General features: G+C 42.4%; 2 protein-coding genes across 4 annotated transcripts in view; one reads left to right on the plus strand and one right to left on the minus strand.

The window, feature by feature from the left end:
* Positions 1-80: 80 nt before the first annotated feature.
* ZC2HC1C (zinc finger C2HC-type containing 1C) lies at positions 81-8,444 on the plus strand. 3 transcript variants are annotated; one of them, XM_077910020.1, is made up of 3 exons: positions 81-174; positions 1,079-2,423; positions 7,898-8,444. In XM_077910020.1, exons 2-3 carry the CDS (start codon positions 1,098-1,100, stop codon positions 8,159-8,161), a joined length of 1,590 nt encoding a protein of 529 aa, XP_077766146.1. In that variant the 5' UTR covers positions 81-174; positions 1,079-1,097; the 3' UTR covers positions 8,162-8,444. The 3 variants fall into 3 exon arrangements, with proteins under 3 accessions (XP_077766146.1, XP_077766145.1, XP_077766144.1); XM_077910019.1 differs by having other exon boundaries at positions 92-237; XM_077910018.1 differs by lacking the exon at positions 81-174 and adding an exon at positions 181-988.
* Positions 8,445-10,752: 2,308 nt separating this feature from the next.
* The window catches only part of NEK9 (NIMA related kinase 9), a 37,990-nt gene continuing 27,697 nt past the window's right edge, over positions 10,753-21,045 (minus strand). The window contains exons 19-22 of the mRNA XM_077910017.1: positions 18,817-19,019; positions 17,092-17,253; positions 15,660-15,869; positions 10,753-13,805 (exon numbers count right to left, since the gene is read on the minus strand). Of these exons, the coding sequence (XP_077766143.1) occupies positions 13,683-13,805; positions 15,660-15,869; positions 17,092-17,253; positions 18,817-19,019 (698 nt within the window). The 3' untranslated portion in view covers positions 10,753-13,682. The remainder of the gene's footprint in view (positions 13,806-15,659; positions 15,870-17,091; positions 17,254-18,816; positions 19,020-21,045) is intronic.

Raw genomic sequence — 21,045 nt, forward strand, 5'->3', positions numbered from 1 at the left:
ACTCGCCCTGACCACACCCCCGTCGCGGGCGCCTCGGGGCCGTGCGCGGGGCTGGGTGCGCACGCGCTCGCGTCTCCAGGCAACGGGAACAACAAAGGCCCGCGCAGAGCGCCTGCGCGGCGGGCGGTTGAGGCTCGGCCCGGGGGCGGTCGGGGGTGGAAAGCTAAGTCTTGGGTGGGTTTATTTATTTATTTTTTTTCTTTTCTCCTGAGCAGGAACGGTCCGCCAGAGCCTCAGGTAGGCGTAAGCAGGCGAGGGGAGCAGACGTAGGGTCAGCGCCTCGCCTCCCAAGGGCGGCCGCATGGGCAGAAGAGCGAGGGCTGTGTTCCCCAAGCGGAGGCCCCAGCGGGGGCGCCCCTGCTGCGGACTCTGGGGCGGTGCGTGAGCTCAGCACCCGTGCGGCGGGCGGCGCGGCGGCCGGGTCAGGTGGCCTCCAGCTCTCAGGTTACGATCCGCGCCGTGGGGATCCTGGGTGCGGGTGTGACGGCCGGGCACCTGCGGCCGGCCCGGGCGGCTCGAGTGTCCTCTGGAGTCCAGCAGCGGGGAAGCCCTGAGAGCGCCTTGTGCGGGCCACCTACCTCCGAGCCGCAGTTTGCTCACCTGTGACACCGTAGGCCCGGACTCAGAGTCCTAAGGTCTTGTAACTCTGAGCGAAACTTCAGTGGATAGGTGAAGAAGCCAGCCAGCAAGGGAAAGTTGCTGGTCCTGTGTCACAGGCCTAAAGCCTGACTTTGAGTCCGACAGCCCTTTCCAGTAAATCTTTCCACCACCTAAGGAGTCTCCTGTGTATGGCAGGAGCATCGCTGTGTATGGCAGAGGCTGGTACTGGAATAAAGCGAGGTGGCGGGAACACCCGTGTCACATTCGTTTTTCTGTCCTCAAGATCTAATAGGCACCCACAGGAAATAATAAGCATTCACCAAATCCTTACTGAAGGAAAGTTCTGGCAGACCCAGCACCACTGTCCCTAAAAAGTTCAAGAGAATAGGTAGGACAAATGTATAAACTGTTTACTTTAGTAGCCGGGGGTAACCTCAGAAAACCTCCTCACAATATATCTGGTTTAAATCTCCCCTAGGCTTCAGTCCGGTCCCTGAATGGCTGGCCTCCAGTTGGCACCACCTCTGCCTGTGGGCGTTATGCTTCCATATAATGAAAGGGAAGCTCCAGGGCTCCTCTCAGCTAAGCAAGAGCCCTATGAAAAAGGTGACTCTTCTCAGCGGTCCTCCATGGGGCACCTGAGGAACAATTTCCAGCAGAAGCTTTTGAGCAACAAAGAGCTGACGCTGGATAATCTCTACACTCACTCCAAATGGAACGCCTGCACAAAAGCTGGGAGCTGCTCCTATCCCCACTGTGTTGGAATCAGCCAGCAAGATTCAAGAAGCGATTCCCAAGGCCAAGCAAAGGGTTCGTTTTACTCAGCAAATTCTCAGTCCTGGTATCCCAAAGCAAATAATCAGGAATTCATCCCCTTTACGAAGAAGCGAGTTGGGGTAGACCGGGCATACCCGCTGAAACCCGTGTTCCATAGGAAGTCTCACAGTACAAGTGAAGCTGGCATTGATGGGGACCAGGATGTCTCTCCGAGACCCCCTGAACCAAGAGAGTTTCCATACAGCAGCTTTGGTTCAAGGAACTGGGTGAATGCATCTGTGCTCCATGCCATTGCTGCCACACAGGAGGAGAGAGCCATGGCAAACCCCAACAGGACCGAATGGATGCAGATCCAAAGACTAGAAGCTGCAGGGGAGAGCTTACAAGAGGAAATCCGGAGAAAAGAAACCCTCCTTAGGGAAAAGCTGAAGAAGACAGAGGAGGAACTCCGAAGGATCCAGAAAGAAAAGGAACAGCCTAAGGAAAATGAAAAAAGAGAGCTACAGAGAATGACACTCCCCAGGAGGAGAATTAAAGGTAATAGCAACACCACATACAAACCTACCTTCTCCCCAGAATTCGGGTCTGAGGAGGTCTTCAGTAGAGACAGGGGAGAAGATGAACTTTGGGGACAGTCTCAAGAAAATTCTGGTCCATTCCAGTTCTCTGATTACGGAATACAGAAGCTCAAAAGGGAAAGACTGGTGGCAAGCAATAACAGAATCCGAGACCTAGTCTCAGAGTCATCAAAGGAGTTTTCTCAGTCTTCAGAAGGGCCTGGCAGTGTTTTGTGGGGATCCACCAGCAATTCTAGTTTGTCTAGGGGACCAGACTCTTCGGTTTCCAGCTGTTCCACTGAAGAGCCCAAACTTGGCGAATGTAGCCACTGTGGACGCAAGTTTCTCTTGGTCAGACTGGAGAGACACTCCAACGTCTGCAGCAGGATGCAGGGTTCCAAGAGGAAAGTGTTTGACTCCTCCAGGGCCCGGGCCAAGGGCACAGAACTAGAGCAGTACCTGAACTGGAAGGGGCCAGCCCCAGTCAAGGTAAAAAGGCAAGGGCCTTACGGATTTGACTTTGGGGATCATTATAAAAGGATGCTAAATCAGTTTTCTTTAGAAAAAAACTCATGTGTCATACAGGGAGAAAGAACATTTATTGATTACTGTGTGCCAGTCACTGTGATAGGAGTTTATCATAAGATCCTCAGCACAACCCTGTGAGGGTTTCGTTGTCTCTTATCAATTCAAAGATCAAATCTCAGAGAGTTTAATTTGCTTGAAATCACAAACAGTTTTGAATGGCAGAGTCAGCATATATGGGGTGCCTGGGTGGCAGTTAAGCGTCAGTTAAGCATCCAACTCTTGATTTGGGCTCAGGTCAGATCTCAGGGTTCTGGGATTAAGCCCCACGTTGGGCTCCTGCATCAGGCTCCAGCCCCATATCAGGCTCTGCTCTCCGTGGGGAATTTCTTTGAGGATTCTCTCTTCCTCTCCTTCTGCCCCTCACACCACTTGCCCATGTGCTCTCTCAAACAAGAGTCAGCATATAAATCTGGGTTAGAAGCACTGCAAAAAATCCAGGCTTAAAAATATATGTCCTATTGATTATAAAAGTAATAAATGTTGGGGCACCTGGGTGGCTTAGTTGGTTAAGCATCTGCCTTCAGCTCAGGTCATGATCCCAGGGCCCTGGGATCGAGTCCCACGTAGGGGCTCCCTGCTCAGCAGGGAGTCTGCTCCCTCTGCCTGCTGCTCCTCCCCACCCGTGTTTGCTCTCTCTCAAATAAAATCTTTAAACAAATAAAAGCAAAAGTAATAAATGGTTACTGTAGAAAATTAAAAAGATTTGAAAAATACAAAGAAAAAAATGATGCAGCATTTCACCCCTGGGAGAGAGTTCCTTGCTCTCTGCAATATACACTGCCACCTCCCAAGATTAAGATTTGTTACAACTCCTATAGCCTGATCTACTTTTTCAAGAGTAGCTCAGTTCTGATATATCTTCTTAGTAAATACGTGAAACTCAAGTTTGCAATCCTTGTTCTCCCCATTCAGAGTGTAAACACCTTAAAAGGTAAAGGAAAAAAAAAAAAAAAAAAAGGTAAAGGACTTGATTTTTGGTTAACATTCCAGCTGCAGAAAAACTAAGTTGTAAAAAGGCTGTGAGACACTTGCATGGTATTAATACCATACCCAAGTTTAGGGGTATTTCACAGGCATAGTTGGACAGTCAGATCTGGAGATTGTCTCATGAATAAGCCTACCACCCTGTCAAGGTTATGCCTCTTGGTTTGTAAATGAGTGCTTTTCAAAGTGTGGCATACTGGCAAACATTTTTTATTTTAGTAGTTTTACTGTGTATTAGAAAAATATAACAACATATGAAGCCTGTAGTTTTAAAAATCATGAACTTAAAAATATTAAGTAATTTATCTTAAGGGGGATAAAGTGAAAGTGATATGCAAATGATCAAAGTTTGGAAAAGCCTAGACCACATGATCTCAAAGCCCCATTCGACTCTAATTTTCTAACAAAATAGGAGAGCATATTCTGTTTTCATTTCTTTCCACCCCTCCCTATGCTGTGCTAGCACTTGTTGTCCGCTATGCACGTTACAGTTTATGCATGTATTTACTGGGGCCTTTAAAAACTCAAATTTATGTGGTGGCTGTTACAAGAAGTCAATTGCAGTTACTCCTTTCAGTATAGTTTGGAAGATCACCACAGAAAAGTCCCTTCTGGGTTCAGAGATAATCTGCCCAAAGTCTAGTTTCCGACAAGAAGTCAACATTTTGCTCTTGCAGATAATGATATGATCACCAGTTCCGGTTCTTTCCTGTTTTCTTTCTGGTCAACCCAGTAATCCACTGGGGTCTTCTCTATCCCACTATAGTGGTTGTTTCTGGCAGGCATCTAAAAGACTCTTGTGTTTCTTAAATTCCTAAATACAGTAGCAGTGAAGCAAAAGAATTGGGTTTCTGAGATCAGATACCCTAGCTTTGTGGAAACTAGTTTTGCAGGGAATATGTTGCATTGAGGATCTGAAGCAGAAAGGATCTGGATAGGGGACCTGGGTGGCTCAGTCAGTTAAGTATCTGCCTTCAGCTTAGGTCATGATTCCAGAATCCGGGGATGGAGACCCACATCAGGCTCCCTGCTCAGTGGAAAGCCTGCTTCTCCCTCTCCCTCTGCCCTTCCCCTCATTTGTGCTCTCTGACTCTATCTCTCTGTCAAATAAATAAAAGATTAAAAAAAAAGGAAGAAAGGAAGGAAGCATTTGAGTACAGGGACTATATCTTTGTGCTTTGTGATTAATAGGTGTTAATTGAATAAAATTTCAATATGAATTATGAATATGAAGTAACCATTATATAGTCAAGGAACTTTCTCCTAACTCTTTTAAATGTTCCTGGGTCCTGTCTCCAACACACAGATTTTCTTGCCTTCTTGTCTGTTTCAGTAAGACTCTCCTGAAGGATCCTTTTCCTTTGATAATATCTCTTCCTGTCATTTATCATTAATGATATCAGATCACCAAGCAGCTACTTAACTCCTTTTTTCTTTTTTAAAAAATTAATTTTAGGGGCACCTGGGTGGCTCAGTTGGTTATATGTCTGTCTTCCCCGAGTCCCAGGATTGAGCCCCACATCTGGCTCCCAAGTCTGCTTCTCTCTCGGCCCCTCACCCTATGCGTGCTCTCTCTCCTCTCTCTTTATAAGTAAATAATCTTAAAGTTAATTTTATATTAATCTAAATAATATTTGAATACATTTAAAAAATCATGTACTAAGTGACCTATAAGGCAGTAAGTAGGATCCTGCTTCACCCTTCTCCATCCTCATCGCCCCCAGTGGCAGCCTTCATTCAGTTCCTGATCGATTACTCTTCTGGTATGCATTTCCATATTTCTCAATAATATGCTTATTTTCTTGATTAACCAGTTTTACACATTATCCGTTGATTTCCTTCTATGAATGCTGTGGGTTAAGCTCTCTTTCACATCTCCTTTCCTTTTACTTTTCTCCTTCTCTTCTTCCATTGAAATGGAATCACAACTTTGGATTAAAGCAGCAGTCAGCTTTTACTTATAATAACCATGTAAATTTTGTTCACCGATGAGTGAACAAATTCTGCCTCTGCCCACGTGTACCTGGAATTAATAGTTGACTCAGGTTTTTATTTGCTTGGTTCCCTACATACCTGTCTCTAATTTTTTTCCCCTAAATGATTCATCTGATGTCAGATACCTAGTAGTGTTTTTATAAGTGCACTAACACTTAATCCATCAGTTTGATTTTTTTTTTTTTAATTCTGGAAACTTTCCTCCCACTACTCTTTTTCCTCCTGCACCAGTCTGGACTGTTTATTCTCTAGGTCTAGTGTAGACTTGTTGTGTTGGGACTTCTTTTTTTTACTTCTTTTCTGTATCGGGTCCTATTTCCAGCTTCTTATGTTTTCCTTTTTCTTGCTTTATTCCTTGATTTGCTGAAGCTTTCAAGAAACGTGCATGGGAGGCATATTTTTTGTCTCAAAATGAATGAAAATATCCATACAACAACCTTATAGTTGATTTGACTAGGTATAGAATTCTAGGTAGATAATGATTTTCAGGGGATCCCTGGGTAGCTCAGAGGTTTAGCGCCTGCCTTCGGCCCAGGGTGTGATCCTGGAGTCCCAGGATGGAGTCCCAGGATCCAGTCCTACGATCAAGTCCCGCATCGGGCTCCCTTCATGGAGCCTGCTTCTCCCTCTATCTGTGTCTCTGCCTCTCTCTCATGAATAAATAAATAAAATCTTTTTAAAAAGAAAAAATGATTTTCTATTAGAACTTTTTTTTTTTTTAAGATTTTATTTATTTATTCATGAGAGACAGAGAGACAGAGAGAGAGGTAGAGACACAGGCAGAGGGAGAAGCAGGCTCCATGCAGGGAGCCTGATGTGGGACTCAATCCCAGGGCTCCAGGATCACACCCTGGACTGAAGGCGGCGCTAAACTGCTGAGCCACCTGGGCCGCCCTCTGTTAGAATTTTTAAGGCATTTTCCCACTAGCTTTTAGCATCGTGTTACCGTTGAGAAATCTGATGCCATTTTGCTTCCTGCGCCACTATATGAAGCTTCTCTTGGTGTTTCTTTTTCTGAAAGCTTACAGGATTCACTCTTTATTCTGAAATTCCAAAATTTTTCAATGATTGTGTTGGAATCTTGGTAGGCTATTCAATTTCAAGACAGTGACCTTAATTCTAGGAATGTTTATTGTATTATTATTTAATAATTTCCTCCTTTGCTTTTTCTGTTCTTTTTGGAACTCCTTTTTGTCAGGTGCTGGACTTCCTGGATTGACTTTCTAATTTCCTAATCTTTTCTACTTCCCATCTTGATCTTTTTTTCCCATTCTAATTTTCTTGACATTTTAAACACTGCTATTTTTATTTTTAGCTATGTTTTTTTTTAAGTGGTCTTTTTAAAAATAAAGATATTTATTTGTTCATTTATTTATGAGACAGAGTATAAGCACATAATCAGGAGAAGCAGAAGGAGAGGAACAAGTTGACTGTGCTGAGCGTGGAGCCTGATGTGGGGCTCAATCCCATGACCCCAAGATCATGACCTGAGTCAAATTCAAGAGTCAGATGCTCAACCAACTGAGCCACCTAGGCGCCCCTTAGTTATCACAGTTTTAATTTATAATAGTTCTTTCTGGCTTTCTGGTTTTAAGTTTTCTTCTACTTGCCTTGTTGCTGCTTCCTGAGAGTGAGTGAGTGAGTGAGAGAGAGAGAGAGAGAGAAAGAGAATTCATGTACCTGTTTTGGTTTTTTTCTTGTTAGAGCTTTACTCAAATATTTGGTGACCCCAGGCTGTCCATTCATAGTTAAGCTTAAGTGAGGCTTGTTGATTAAAGGCCTCAAATAGTGAACCTTTTCACTGGGGTCATGCAGGGCCAGCATCTAATGGCTTTTCTCTTGACTGCTTGGTGCAACCAGAGAACTCTTGTCTCCTGTGAGGGTGCCAATGTGTTTGATATCCTGGGAGCTGAGTTGATTCCTCGGCTCCCAGGATATCAAACAGTTCCATAATTTATCATGTATACTTGCACTTAATCCCAATTTTCAGCTTCAGTATTAACCTTGTTCTCTATTATGTCTGGACTTCCTGCGTGTGAAACCTGTCTGGTTCAGTTTCTACAGAGAATAGACCTCTGTTCTCCTGTGAGACTGCTGGAAGTGACAGACTCTTGGATGTGCAAGATGGGACGGGGCCCCAGGGATCCAATTTATTCTCAGCCCCACACCTCTCCCCTGCCTCTACCTGTAAACACCAAGCCTCCCAGTACCATCCCCCCTGGCAGGCCCTTAGCTTAGTGCCTCCACTCTGGCAAGTCAGCTCTGTTGCTCCTGTCCTGTTCTCTCTGACCTTAGGGAGAGCATCCTTTACATTTCCTTACTGTCATTCTGATGAAGACTCAGAAGGAGATGTGGTAAATGCCAAGTCAAATAATCAGTCTTCCTCCTACTTACAGGCTGAACCTCCTCAGAAGAGCAACTGGAGACAGAAGCATGAGTCTTTCATCCGTACTCTCCGTCAGGCCCGAGAGGTCCAGCAGGTAATTGCCAAAGGTGGAAACCCCTCAGACTTGCCACCCATTCTACCTGCAGAAAATCCAGATTATATTCAGTGTCCACACTGCAGCCGCCACTTTGCTCCCAAGGTGGCTGAGCGCCACATTCCCAAGTGTAAGACCATTAAGAATCGGCCCCCACCTCCAAGGAAGCATTACAGTTGAACAGACAACAGTGGAAGTCTCAGAAGGCTCTGCTTCTCTTCAGCAGTAAATGGGAGAATAATTTGATACAAACCAGAACTAAAACCTTTACATCTCCCACATCTGCCTGCAGAACTTAAATCAGTGAAGAGACTCATTGCTAAGCAGCAGGAAGCAAAAGGAAGCTTCGGCTTCCCACTAAATTACCATGTTGGGCTGGTGTGCCTTTCTATTGCCCTCAGAACTGGTGGGTGAAGACACTTGAGAGTAGCAAGTGGGCTATATTAAATCTCTCTTCTCGCAAGCCTGACTTGTGGTCTGTGCTAGTTAAGTGCCTGCATTTGCTGTGCCTTCTTGCCACTGCCTCTGCATGTATGTCTGTGGTTCCTGTTCATGCTTCTTGCTCTTGCAGGAAGTTGGTTCATTAGATTAAGTTGGTGTCAGAAGATCATGATCACCTAGGTGGTATCTCTTATAAAAGATAATACAATTTTGCTGTAAGGCAAATGGAAGTTTATGCTTGACCTTTGTGACGCATGGTCCTGGCCAAAAGCCAACACCAGTATGCAAAGTTCGGGTGCCAGTCTATCCTAAGCGCCGCTTGTGGTATACTGTGTCATAAAGAGAACCTCATCTTGATGTGCTTTACAGGCTAGGGATGGGGAGAGCACTACTGTATGCCTCAGTAGTTGCTCTTTGCTAATGGATTTCATATGTCAAAAAAAAAGGAAGGAACTTCAGTTTTAGCGATTGCTGGCATTCTGCTTTGAAATCAGATTGGTTGTATGGCTTTTGAAATAAGGCAGCAAAATCTACCATCAAAGCAAGCTGGGACATTGCAGTCTCACATGTCGCTGTCCATTATATCACAGTGAACTTCTATTTTAGAGAGTAAACTTTGATGAAAAATGAAAAAAGATACTGGATTTTTAAAATTTTCTCTGTGCAGAATTGTGCATACTGCAGGTACTCTTCATAATTAGACCTTCAAAAAGGGTTTTGGGGATTTAAAATTAAATAATAAAATGAGTAAGTCCTAGTTTGGTCAGATGGGAGAAGTGATAAGGTAATGCCCGTCAGGGGTAGTATCAGTTTAAATAGGATGAAGATAGAACAACAGATATGAAATAACAGTAGGATTATTGTCCTGAGAACATCACTCAAATTGTTAGTTTAAAATACTGGAGAAAAAAACACCCAACTTGACCTGGGCCAAGGTGACTAAGCAGACAAAAAAACCCATATTCTACTAACAAATGGCCACTCATGTTCCATTTCCTCTGCAGCACCTGCTGAATGGCTGGGCTAATAGACCAGACCGACTTGAAATGTGATTAAGGCTTTAGCTGCGAAGCTGCAGGACCCTAGGTGGAGAAAAATGTATCTACTTAAAAAACAGTACATATTGAATTGCTTTATGCTCTTCTTAATTGTTGCAAAGAAGAGGAATCACATAGCAGGGCTTTAGGCTGGCCACTTGAAGGAACCTTACACACACACTGGGTATTTAACCCAATACATACATTCCCCTGGCAATGAAATACAAAGTAAGTTTCATACTTAAAAACAAAAGATGATAAGAATGAGCTATGGCCAAGGGGGCAAAGTGGTAGCCTATGGACTGCTTTGTCCTACAGATATGCTTTATTTGGCTGGTGCAGAATTAAAAATATAGTCTGACATTTAAAAACTGGGATATGGAGAATCTCTTGAAAAGCCAGAAGTTCTGGAAATACCAGGCCAGCAATCCTGCATAGCCCCAACCACGTGGTCCTTCAGATGGTCTGACCTTGCAGATCACAAGTCCCGCCTGGCATGCTGCACTTATTTGCCTTTTCTGCCCAGCCCCACAGGCGCTTGAGTTTGGGATCCCTGGATGATGTGATTAAGTTCACAGATCAGGACCCTCTGGGGAGAACACATATATGTGTGGGGAGTGCTTTCTGTAGACAGGAAGCAGTTACTCATTCTTATATTGCTGGACAATAACGCAATAGTCAATGCCTCAGTGTTCCCTCTGATTTCAACATGTGTAGGCTTTGATTAGGTTAGGACTATCTAGGAGTCTTTTACATTTAGCTCGATCTGATTTTTGGGAAGAGGTCAGAACCCTTTTGCTATCTAAGTCCCTTCCTGGATGACAGTGGATAATGCTACTTGTTACTGTCTGTGTGTTATACTTTATCCAGGAGCCTTCAGTACAAGCAAATGTTATAAATTTTAAAGTTCAAAAGGTTAAGCAATGGGGGAAAAATCTCATAGTGAAACTCACTTCACATAAAAGTGTATGCAGACTGTGCAGACGTGCTGAGATACTCCTTAACAGCAGTGTATTTAATGCAGCATGGTACCTTTTGGCCAACATTTGCTTTTGGTCAATTTATCATTCTTCATGACTACAAAGGAGATAGCAGAGATGTGATATAATGTTTTTCTCTCTAATGTTCCCAATTCTGAGAGGTTTAGTGATCAGCATGTTTATTTCCGTAGTTAATCATTGAAGTAATAAATGATTTTTGGCTTTGTGGTAGGAAGGAACATGTTTTATAGTCCTGACTACAGCCCAGTCTGGCCTGACACTAATGAAGAATACTTCTTTGGAGGCCCAGGGATACTCATTTGAAAGAATTTATTTATAATACATCCTCACTCCAGAGCTGTTGTTTCTATTATGAAGGTTTCCAAATATATGGCAAATCAAATGAAATGTGAGTTTAAGGCCACTTTTGCTTTAAACTTTAGTGAAATGCTCAGCCAAGAGAAGTGATAACTTGGCTGTGCAATGCCAGGGAGACCAAATACAGTTCACCTTCTTTGAGGGAAAACAATTTTGTAAACGTAGACACACATTATCACTTGAAAAAGTCCACTGTGATTCAGGAGGTGAGTACAAGAAATGATCCTTCCTTCCTCTTTCAGTGGCTCATTTTTTTCCTTCCCTCTGCATTTTAAGCACTATATTTGAGAAGTCTGGGGAGAAAAAGTTGTAGCAGCAGAAATGATACTGTGAGCAAGAAAAAGAAACTGGAAGAAAGCAAAGATTATTTGTGCAAATGTTCCTTGTGTTGTTTCTGTTACAAGGTCTTTTATTTATTTAGATAAAGACTCATTGAATCAAAGATTCATGAAGGCCTAGAATCTGGGTGTTTCATCCCAGTGACTAAGGTCCATGCGCAGGCATAGCACTGACTGAGAGTTTAAATGTTTATTTAAAACAGAAATGCCAAACCACTCCACCCTCAACCTTTCAAACATCTGGCTAACAATGAGCTAGTTCTTCAGCAACAATGTCAGAGCAGAGGAATAACTCAGGTTATACTATAACTCAAAAGCAATACTACTGGGAAACTGAAAACACCTAGCACTGCAGAAAGAAGAAAAGCAGGACAAACTCCAAGAGAATTAGCTACAGAAAACCATTCAAAGGCATTGCTGCTGCCTAACCTTTCACTTTTTATCTAATGCATGGCTGCCACCTTTGAATTGGTTTCTGTTTGCATAGCTATTTGGTGGGAAAAATCATACGGCTGTCCCAGGCACAATTTGGTAAAGTGCAAATTGTCTCTAAGGCACAGAACTCAGATTCTCAGCCAGATTAACAGCAAACTAGACTTCCCATGGGAACATGCTAGAGAAAATGAGCAGTGTTCCCCTGCTAGAGAATGGCTCCCCTCTGGAACAAGAGCAGGGCTCACCCCTCCTTTCAATGCTCACTCCCACCCCTGTCTCAGCAACGTGCCCCTGTTCCTCAGTTCCACAGCAGAAGCAATACTCAGGATTAACACCCAAACTGAGCCTGCCTCTCAGTCCTGCTGAGATGGTGAGTATGAGGGATACAGGAACATGAAGAGCCAGTCAGTCCTTAAAAAAAAACAAAGGTGCATTTACATGATGAACCAAAACCCACAGTTAGGGTTTACAGCAAACCCCCAAGTCCCCAGAACTTGTAACTTTAATCCAGGGTTGGCCCCTTCCCTTATTTTAAGAAAAGGCTTTAGTGATTACATTAGTACCATTGTACTAGGCTTCCCAGAATTGAGAAAACAATGGGAACATCAAACCAAAGACATCCCATTGAACAGAGTTGCCCATCCCCAGCCATGGGGTTTTCCCCAAGCATCAGCCTTTACACCACCAGTTTCAGGGAAATGGCAAAATTTCCATCGCACAGGTCCTTCCAAAATGTTAAAGAGATATTAAACATTCATTTTTTGGTTTGGGGAAAATGAAACAAAAAGTAATTTAGTGGCTTCTAAGGAGGGGGCATGTGAGACTCATCAAGGCAACTCCTATGACCCAAAATACTAAAGGAACATTTTATAAGGCGAGGTGAAAACACAAAGTTGACATCCTTAAGTAAAACTATCAAAAGCTTTGAGGACACTCTCTCTTTGGGAAAGCTGGCTTGCTTCTTGTCTATAAGGACACAATGACTGTGGGATCAGCCAAATTCCTTTCACTTGATAGCTCCTACCTGTCCTGTTAGGCTTCAGGGACTACCAGGTTTGTTCCGGCTTTGGGCCACTCAAGTAGGAAAGATGATACAGATTCACTGATATGGCTTCATAAAACACCAAAAGGGGACAAATACTGACTAGACATACAGAAAGGGAGTGGTTGGGGCTGCTGAAGTTGAGGTTAGAACCCTAAGAGCCACGAAGGCAGAGGTACTCTAGACCTTCCCAAAGATACCAAGTAGAGGCAGCTAAAGGAGGACCTCTCTCCCTCATGGTTTTCTCTTAAGGTCATTCCTATTGCCCCACTGACTCAATTCTCTATGGGATACCTCACCTTTTAGAGGTACCTTCCAAAATTAGGAAATCCAAACTGCAATGGCCACAGACAGCAACCCCAGCTGTGTGATGAGGAGGGACCTAGCCTTTGTCTCCTCCTCACTGAAGACATTTTAATCAACCTTCAGAGGAAAAGCAGTCTAAACCCACTTTTCCTCCTAAAGCATTTGGCTAATGCAAAGTAACTGAACTTTCTGAAAACAAGTCCTAGATTGACTCCACCAGACGTACTTTCCCAGACTCAGGGCTCCTGAGAGGGCTTTACCACTTCAGCACTCTCCAGATGACTGGATGGGCCCCACCTGGTTCCAGCCCACTCGAGTTTTACACTTTTCCCTCCTCCACCCAGAGGTGCAATGCCTGGTGCTGGATTCCCAAGGCAGCTTCCAAGTAATGGTGAAATGATAAACGGGACATAAGCTGCTACCAACAAAATTAAGGTGAGCATTTTGTCTCCTCTTCAAAGGTGGGATCACCAGATGAGGTACAGAGCTGCTGTTGCTATGGCAGTCACTGAGGACAAAGCCAGGGCCATGGGGCCCTTCCATTCTCCGAAACAAAACCACTCCTAGATCCTATCTAACAGGCCATGCCACTCCCCAAGTGTACACGGAAAGTGCTTCAGAGCCTCCGCCTTGCACTCCTTGTCTGCAAGTGAACAAAGCCAGGAAAGCGCTCTCTGCATTCAGTAAGTGTGCTGTGAAGTTCTTTGGATCCCAGTTTCCTGGAGGCCATACAGGCTCAGGAGACTAGAGGCTGGGTCGACAGGAGTCTGTTCCCAGGAGGCACCAGGAATCTGAATCTAAGTCAGGCTTTGGATCCATTTCCATCTCTTCTTTTGCTGTCTGAGTTCCTTTGGAATGCATCCCCACCTGTCCAAACAAAACACAGTATTGTATTAACAATACCACCACCAGTCATAGCAGTTTAGGACTAGGTTTCTAATGTTGACCTCCAAGGACCTGTAGCTACAGTTTTGTGACAAGCTCATAATACTACCTTAGATGATACTTTAACAATGCTACCTTAAATAAAGTCCACACCTTTACACTCATTGCGGGTAGGATGACCGTTTGCCTAGGACTGTAGGGTTTTCTGGAATGTAGAACACTCAATTTTAAACTGAGACAGTCCTAAGCTAAATAATCTTCCTGCTGCTATAGCTGCCAATCACCCCATGCTTACCTCAAGTGAGTATGTTACTTTCCAAAGTACTTTCATAGACATGATTTCGTTCTCATTCATCAAAACAACCATGCAAGGTAGATGGTATTCTTTCCTCTTTTAGGTGAGAAACTAGGACTCACAGAAACCAAGTAATTTGGTCCAGACACATAAAACTGGTAAATGGCAAAGCCAAAGGTTGAACCTTATTTCCCTTTCCTGGTTCACTCTAAATAGAGGAATACAATGGCTTTTTAAAAAACAATGCAAATGGGGCACCTGGTGGCTCAGTCGGTTAAGCTTGTGACTCTTGATCAGGTCATGATCTCAGTCATGGGATTGAGCCCCGTGTCGGACTCTGCACTCAATGGGGAGTCCGCTTGAGATTCTGTCTCTCTCCCCCCCCAGGCCCTCCCCCCACTCCACTTGCGTTCTAAAACAACAAGGCAAACAGCAACACCTGTGAAATATTTTTACGAAAAATGTTTAATTTAAATCTAATCAGGCCTTAAGTTTATAGAAATGACGGTTTACAGAAATGACAGAGTGGGGATCCCTGGGTGGCTCAGCGGTTTAGCGCTTGCCTTCATCCCAGGTCGTGATCCTGTGGTCCTGGATCTAGTCCCACACCGGGCTCCCTGCATGGAGCCTGCTTCTCCCTCTGCCTGTGTCTCTGCCTCTCTCTCTCTCTCTGTGTCTCTCATGAATAAATAAAATAAAAAAATAAAAAAAAATGACAGGGTGACAAAAGAACAAATTAGATAATGTCCCAAGAAAATAGAGGACAACTCCAGAATGTGGCTCATTTTGTTAAACAATGACCCTGTTTCTTCAAGTCAATGGCATGAAAATTTTTTAAAAAGGGAAGGGGGAGAGTAGTAGAACAAAGTATTCCAGATAAAAATAAACGAGACATACATAACAATGTAATGTAGGGATCTTGACTGGATTCTGGTTTGATAAAAAGTTATAAAGGACATTTTTGTGGGAAAATTGGGCTATCAACTGGGTACTGGATTAGTGTAAACTGTTTTATGTGTGATAATAGTTTGCCAGTTATCTGGGAGAGTGAATGTCTTTATTTTTGGGTATGTATAAGAAAGTATTTAGGGGGCCTATGTCATAACTTTTATAATTTATTTGAAAATGGTTTAGCAAAATATATACACACATACACCCACAGATATTTTAAATACAGATATATATACCCCCATATATTTTAAACACACATGCAGACATTTAAAAGAAGCAACATGTTAATAATTGTTGAATCTAGATGGTGGATAGATGACTGTTCACTGAATTGTGATGCTTAAAGTTTTTCATAATAAAAAGTAAAAGAAAAAAACAGAGTAGCAAAAAACAACGGAAGTCAGATGATGAAAATGATTTAACCCAGGCACCTGAAACAAGGCCCAGGGCTGCTGGGATTAATTACAAAAGTTACATCATCAAAAGATAAGTACTTGCAAAGGAATAAGTCTATTTCAGTTCTTGGTGTTTTGTTTCTTTGATTCTTCAAAACAGAATTAGAAATTGAATTATTCTTTTAGTGCTCTCACCTGCTGCCCTCCTTCTAATTTCTTGTCCAGCTTCTGTAGTTGGGTAAAAATCTGGAGGTTTTCTTGCTGTAGCTTCTGTTGTTCAGCCAGACACTTTAACACCAGCCCCTGCAATCTCTCAACCTCTCCCTGAAGAGTGCTGCACGCACAGGTAGGAGTTAATGGCGTTGCCTTCCCAGCACATGTCTCTGCAGGATTCAGCCGAGGTGGCTAAGGAGAGCAGAGAGGTCATAGGCATTCTACCTGGACACCACAGCTGCCCCATTTAACCTTCCTCTAAATGGTATCAGATTTTATTTTTTTTATTTTTATTTTTTATTTATTTTTTTTTAGATTTTACTTTTAAAGTAACATAGGGACACATAAAGGAAATGTAAAAGCAGAAAATGCTGGGTATACAGTAGCACCTGGCTCCAACTTCACAAGACAAGACAACTCTTAGTGCCTCCGTCTCTGTTATGCTAACACAAAAGAACAATCCTCTGTTTTGGAGAACTTGGCAAACAAATTTAAAGTGCATTAATATCATCCCACTGAAAATGCTGAAGTAGGGGAAGGCATGATATGGTTTGGAATGAGTCTTTCTGATCACAGTTCATGAAATGTAGTAGGTCACACTTTAGAAGACATTTGGAAGGTGTTCAGTAAACAGGACTGCCAACATAATTCAAGAAAGCTAATTAGAGGAATTAAACATTTACCTTGAAGTTTCAAAGGTTTTATTACATCTTTTCTAGTCTGGATTTTTCTCCCTTCTTCTACTGTACTTTATTTATAGGAAGGGTCAGTAAATGATAGCCCATGGGCCAAATCCGGCCTACTGCCTATTTTTGTAAATGAAGTTTTATTGGAACATAATCATGCTCATTCATTATGTACTATCTATGGCTGCTTTTGTGCTACAATGTCAGCAGTGTTGCAGAAGAGACTGTATGATCCATAAAACCTAAAATAATGACTATGTAGCCCTTTATAGAAAAAGCTTGATTACCCCTGGGGCTTACATTTGATTAAGGAATTTACCACAATTTAATATCTGCCAAGGTCAGGCACATATGTGTGGCTCCCTCACTAGACTATAAGCATTATTTCTTACTCATATTCAGAGCCTCCAAACCACCACACTAGTAGTGTCAAAAAAAACTGGATCTGAATTTTGGAAATTTAATTTTGGTATTTCTGAGGAAGAGAGAAAAGAAAGATGGTCCTCTGGTGTAGAAAGCTGTTAGCCCATCAGGAATGGGAAAGGGTCAATACTTTTCCAAGGCAGCTCAGTTAAGCCTAGGGCAGAGGCTTTAAGCACTACCAAACAGTATAATGAGTTGATATAAGGCCTTGGGAGACCGAGAAGGCTAGAGGAGATGGTGCAGCCAGAAGTGGGGAAAGCTCTCTGTTTACTTAGTTGTGATTCAAAGGCAAAGAGTTCAGTTACCCAGGCTCCTACTGGGGGCTTGTGTTCCGAAGGAGCTTCAGAGGCCACTTTGAGTCCTTGTAGCTCCTCATATGGCAGGGTATCTTTCTCAGATTCTGGAAAAGCTGCACTTAGGGGAGATGGGCTGTCAGGCATGGGGATGAATTCTGCATTTTCCAGCTCCTAAGAGAAAAAAATCTCATCAGTTCTGTTTGAGCTGTTTGTTTTCTTTCTCCCCAATTCTTGCTACAGCTTTCACTCTATTGTGACATCAGCACCCTCTAGTGGGGCATGACAGTTGTGGGTTCCACACAGCTCACTGTACCTGTAAAGAGCAAGCCACCGCTTCCTCAAAAGAGTAACAGAGATGCGAATTCGAACTCAAATTCAAGAACACAGTTTGGGGCATGTGGCACGTCTCCCTGACACACTTATTCTACATGGGCTATTCAGTGAGCTGGGAAGCTCAAAGGTGATGACAGTGAGGCCACTGACCAGGCTGCTCAAGGCTGAGGCTGAAACAAAAGTGTGCTGCATCCTCCACTCATTCTCCGAACTGGCTACCGAGTTTAGTTGTCCTAAAAGGACAGCTTTAAATCTCTTAGATTCGGGCAACCCAGGTGGCTCAGTGGTTTAGTGCCTGCCTTCAGCCCCGGGCCTGGTCCTGGAGACCAGGGATCGAGTCCCGTGTCAGGCTCCCTGCATGGAGCCTGCTTCTCCCTCTGGCCTGTGTCTCTGCCTCTCTTTCTCTGTCTCTCTGTGTGTCTCTCATGAATAAATAAAATAAAAAATCTTTTAAAAAAATAATAAATTTCTTAGATTCTTTTTCTTTTGGTAAAAATTTAAAATTTCACAAACTACAAATGCTCACTGTAGAAAATGAGAAAATAACAGATAAAAAAGGACCAGCAATTCCATTACTCATAGATAAGCACTGTTAATTTTTTTAAAGATTTTATTTTATTCTGTATGTTGGTAAATTGAACACCAATAAAAAATAAATTTATTATTAAAAAAAAAGATTTTATTTATTTATTCATGAGACACAGAGGGAGAGAGGCAGAGACACAAAGGAGAAGCAGGCTCCATGCAGGAAGCCCGACGCAGCACTCGATCCCAGAACTCCAGGATCACGCCCTGGGCTGAAGGCAGGCACCAAACCGCTGAGCCACCCAGGGATCCCCCAGATAAGCACTGTTAAAATGAGCAACGCTGTATTTAGTCTTCATAGCAGACATTCTTGTAAGCATTACATATACTCTAAGAGAATGGGGTCCTGCTGCAAAGGTTTTCCATCTTTATCTGCCCAGCCACATGTTGTAACCAACTTTCCATCCAAATAAATATACTCCAACATTTTTACTGTCTGCACTTCAACTTTCATAACCCATCTCTCTGCTGTAAAACATTCTGGCTGACCCAATGTTCCACTTCTACAAATCACAGTACAAAATCTCTAAGCTCAATTTTTGCACACATGCATTACAAAAACTGCCTTCAAGGAAGGTTTTCTTAATTTACATTGTAAGTAATAAAGGTATGAGAACATTTTGGGTCTCTTCATGTAAGGAAGAAAAAAGGATTAGAGATTTGGTAATTTCGTCCCAGGTAGAAATCAGAAACCTTGATTCCTGCTGCAACACACACACTTGAACAGGGCATGGGGCACGGAGAGATGCTGAGAACGCCTCTCTAGTTGCTGCAAAGGGCCTGATGTTTTCCAGATACCTCTACCAAAGGAATTACCTTTCGAAGCCAGCCAGGGCAGGAGCTGCTGGCCCCACTACTGATCCCCATGGCCTCCGTGGGACTGACTAAACCTTCCATTCCTCGGTCTGCTTCCATTGTTCCTCGGAAGCCTCCGCTTGGATCAGGAGTTTCAGATTCCTGCTGACTGTCCTCCTCTTCTCCCCCACCGCCGCCGCCTCCTGGGCTAGAGCTCTGAACCACTGACAGATACACAGCACAGAAAGAGAGAGCCTTGCTATGTAGCAAGAAAGATTTATGATCTTACAGCTCTGCTGACTCCTGGAGAGCTTCCTAGAGTCGCATGAGGTAGTAGCAATAGTGCAGGTCAGATATTTGGGACTAAATTTTTAGTTTTTACATAAGGTATTGAACATCAGTATCTTCATAATGATAATTCACTTTTATATCCCAAACTTATCTCTATATCCACAGCAAATTATCAATGTTCTAAAGCATTACTCAACAATCATCCCAACCATAGCTGAATCTACCACCCAGGCTTTAATAGATACATCCAGACTCCAGCATTCTCCACCAAGGCTCATCAAGGTTTCATATAAAAACAAAGCTCTTTCACATTTGAGCCAAACACATCTTAAAGCTGCCAGATAAACTCACACTACCTTCTTTCTGGAGAAATCTTCAATCATTACATTTATTAAGTTCCTTGATAACTATTTGTAAGAATTTTTAAAATATGACGGTTGGTCGGTTGGTTCTTTCATATCATGCAGCATATTCCAAGTTACCTTAATGAAATGAAAACTAGCTGATGTGTAATCAGAAAATGAAACTGAATTTTAATATGGGCCAAAATATATATATATATATATGTATATATATATATATATATGTATATATATATATTTAAGAAAGTAAATTTGTCAAAGCTAAAAAAAATAATTGCATTGTATATTCCAAAGTTGAATGTAGGGATGCCTGGGTGGCTCAGTGGTTTGAGTGTCTGCCTTCAGCCCAGGGCGTGATCCCAGAGTTCTGGGATTGAGTCCCACATTGGGCTCCCTGCAGGAAGCTCACTTCTCCCTCTGCCTGTGTCTCTCATGAATAAATAAGTAGATCTTAAAAAAAAAAAAAGTTAAATGTAAAGGACTATTTATGATCACTAACTATATAGGTGGTTTGCAGACTGACTGCTACACTGTGATCCTACTGAAGCAGCAGAACTGTAGCTGCCAACAAAAGCTCTGAAGCTTGCTTTGTTTTAAATGGCTTTTAAAAATTAGGTTACATCTGAAATATAATATTTTTTAATATATGTGTAAGTTTTGACACCTAACAAAACAAAACATGAATCTATAACTTGAAGAAATAGATTTGTACTTTCCAATAGGGTAGTCACTAGTCATATATGGCTATTAAAATTTAAATAAAATAAAATTCCAGTTCCTTCAATAGCTACTTTTCAAGTGTGGGACAACAACGACATAGAACATTTCCACTGCTGCAGAAAGATATATGAGACAGTGCTGAACTAAAACGCTACCTGTATTGCACCTGCCTTGTGAATTCCTTCCTTCTCTGGCCTCCTACCTAGATGTAACTACTGATTTTATTCTATATTTATCATTTCTTCTTTAAAAAAAAATCATCAAAGATTTATGTATCCTTAAGCAATATATTAATTTGGCTTGTTTTTGAACGTTATAATCTGCTACAACTTGCTTTTTACATTTTACATTAGGGAACTATTTGTAGATGTTCATCTCCACTCTTGTAGAATATTACATTGGATGGTAAAAACACATTCAACCAGCAAATATTTATTCAGTATTCACCATTTGCCGGGCACTCTTCTAGGCATTGTGGATAAAACTACCAAATTTAAAAAGATGAACATTCCTGCCCTTATGGAGTTAACATTTTCCAGCCAATGGATATGTGCTTTTAATTTTATTTTTTCCGTTAAATACTGTTCCACCAAAACAAAGCTGTAAGAGAACAGCTGCGTTTAGCAAAAAGAAATTTTATCATTTGTGACCGATATTAACATGCACAGGTAAATGCTGAGCAACAGAGTACTAAAGGAAATGAATAAAATGTATGATGTATGTGTGTGTGACTAGAGTACAAGTCCAGATCAGACTTTAAACTTTCTATTTGGGGATTAATCTGCTTTTATTCCAAGTCTTTATCTGCTTTGATTCTACAAACTAACAGAATCCAGGTTCTGAGATCCTGAAGAGTAAAGGTACTTCAGAGCAAATG

This window comes from Canis aureus, chromosome 9, assembly GCF_053574225.1.
Source record: "Canis aureus isolate CA01 chromosome 9, VMU_Caureus_v.1.0, whole genome shotgun sequence".
NCBI lineage: Eukaryota > Metazoa > Chordata > Mammalia > Carnivora > Canidae > Canis > Canis aureus.

Bases quoted from the DNA above. Each gene is read 5' to 3' on its own strand.
- ZC2HC1C (XM_077910020.1), top strand. From the start codon at position 1,098: ATGGCTGGCCTCCAGTTGGCACCACCTCTGCCTGTGGGCGTTATGCTT. The intron at 2,424-7,897 runs GTAAAAAGGCAA...TCCTACTTACAG, and splicing joins AGGGGCCAGCCCCAGTCAAG to GCTGAACCTCCTCAGAAGAG.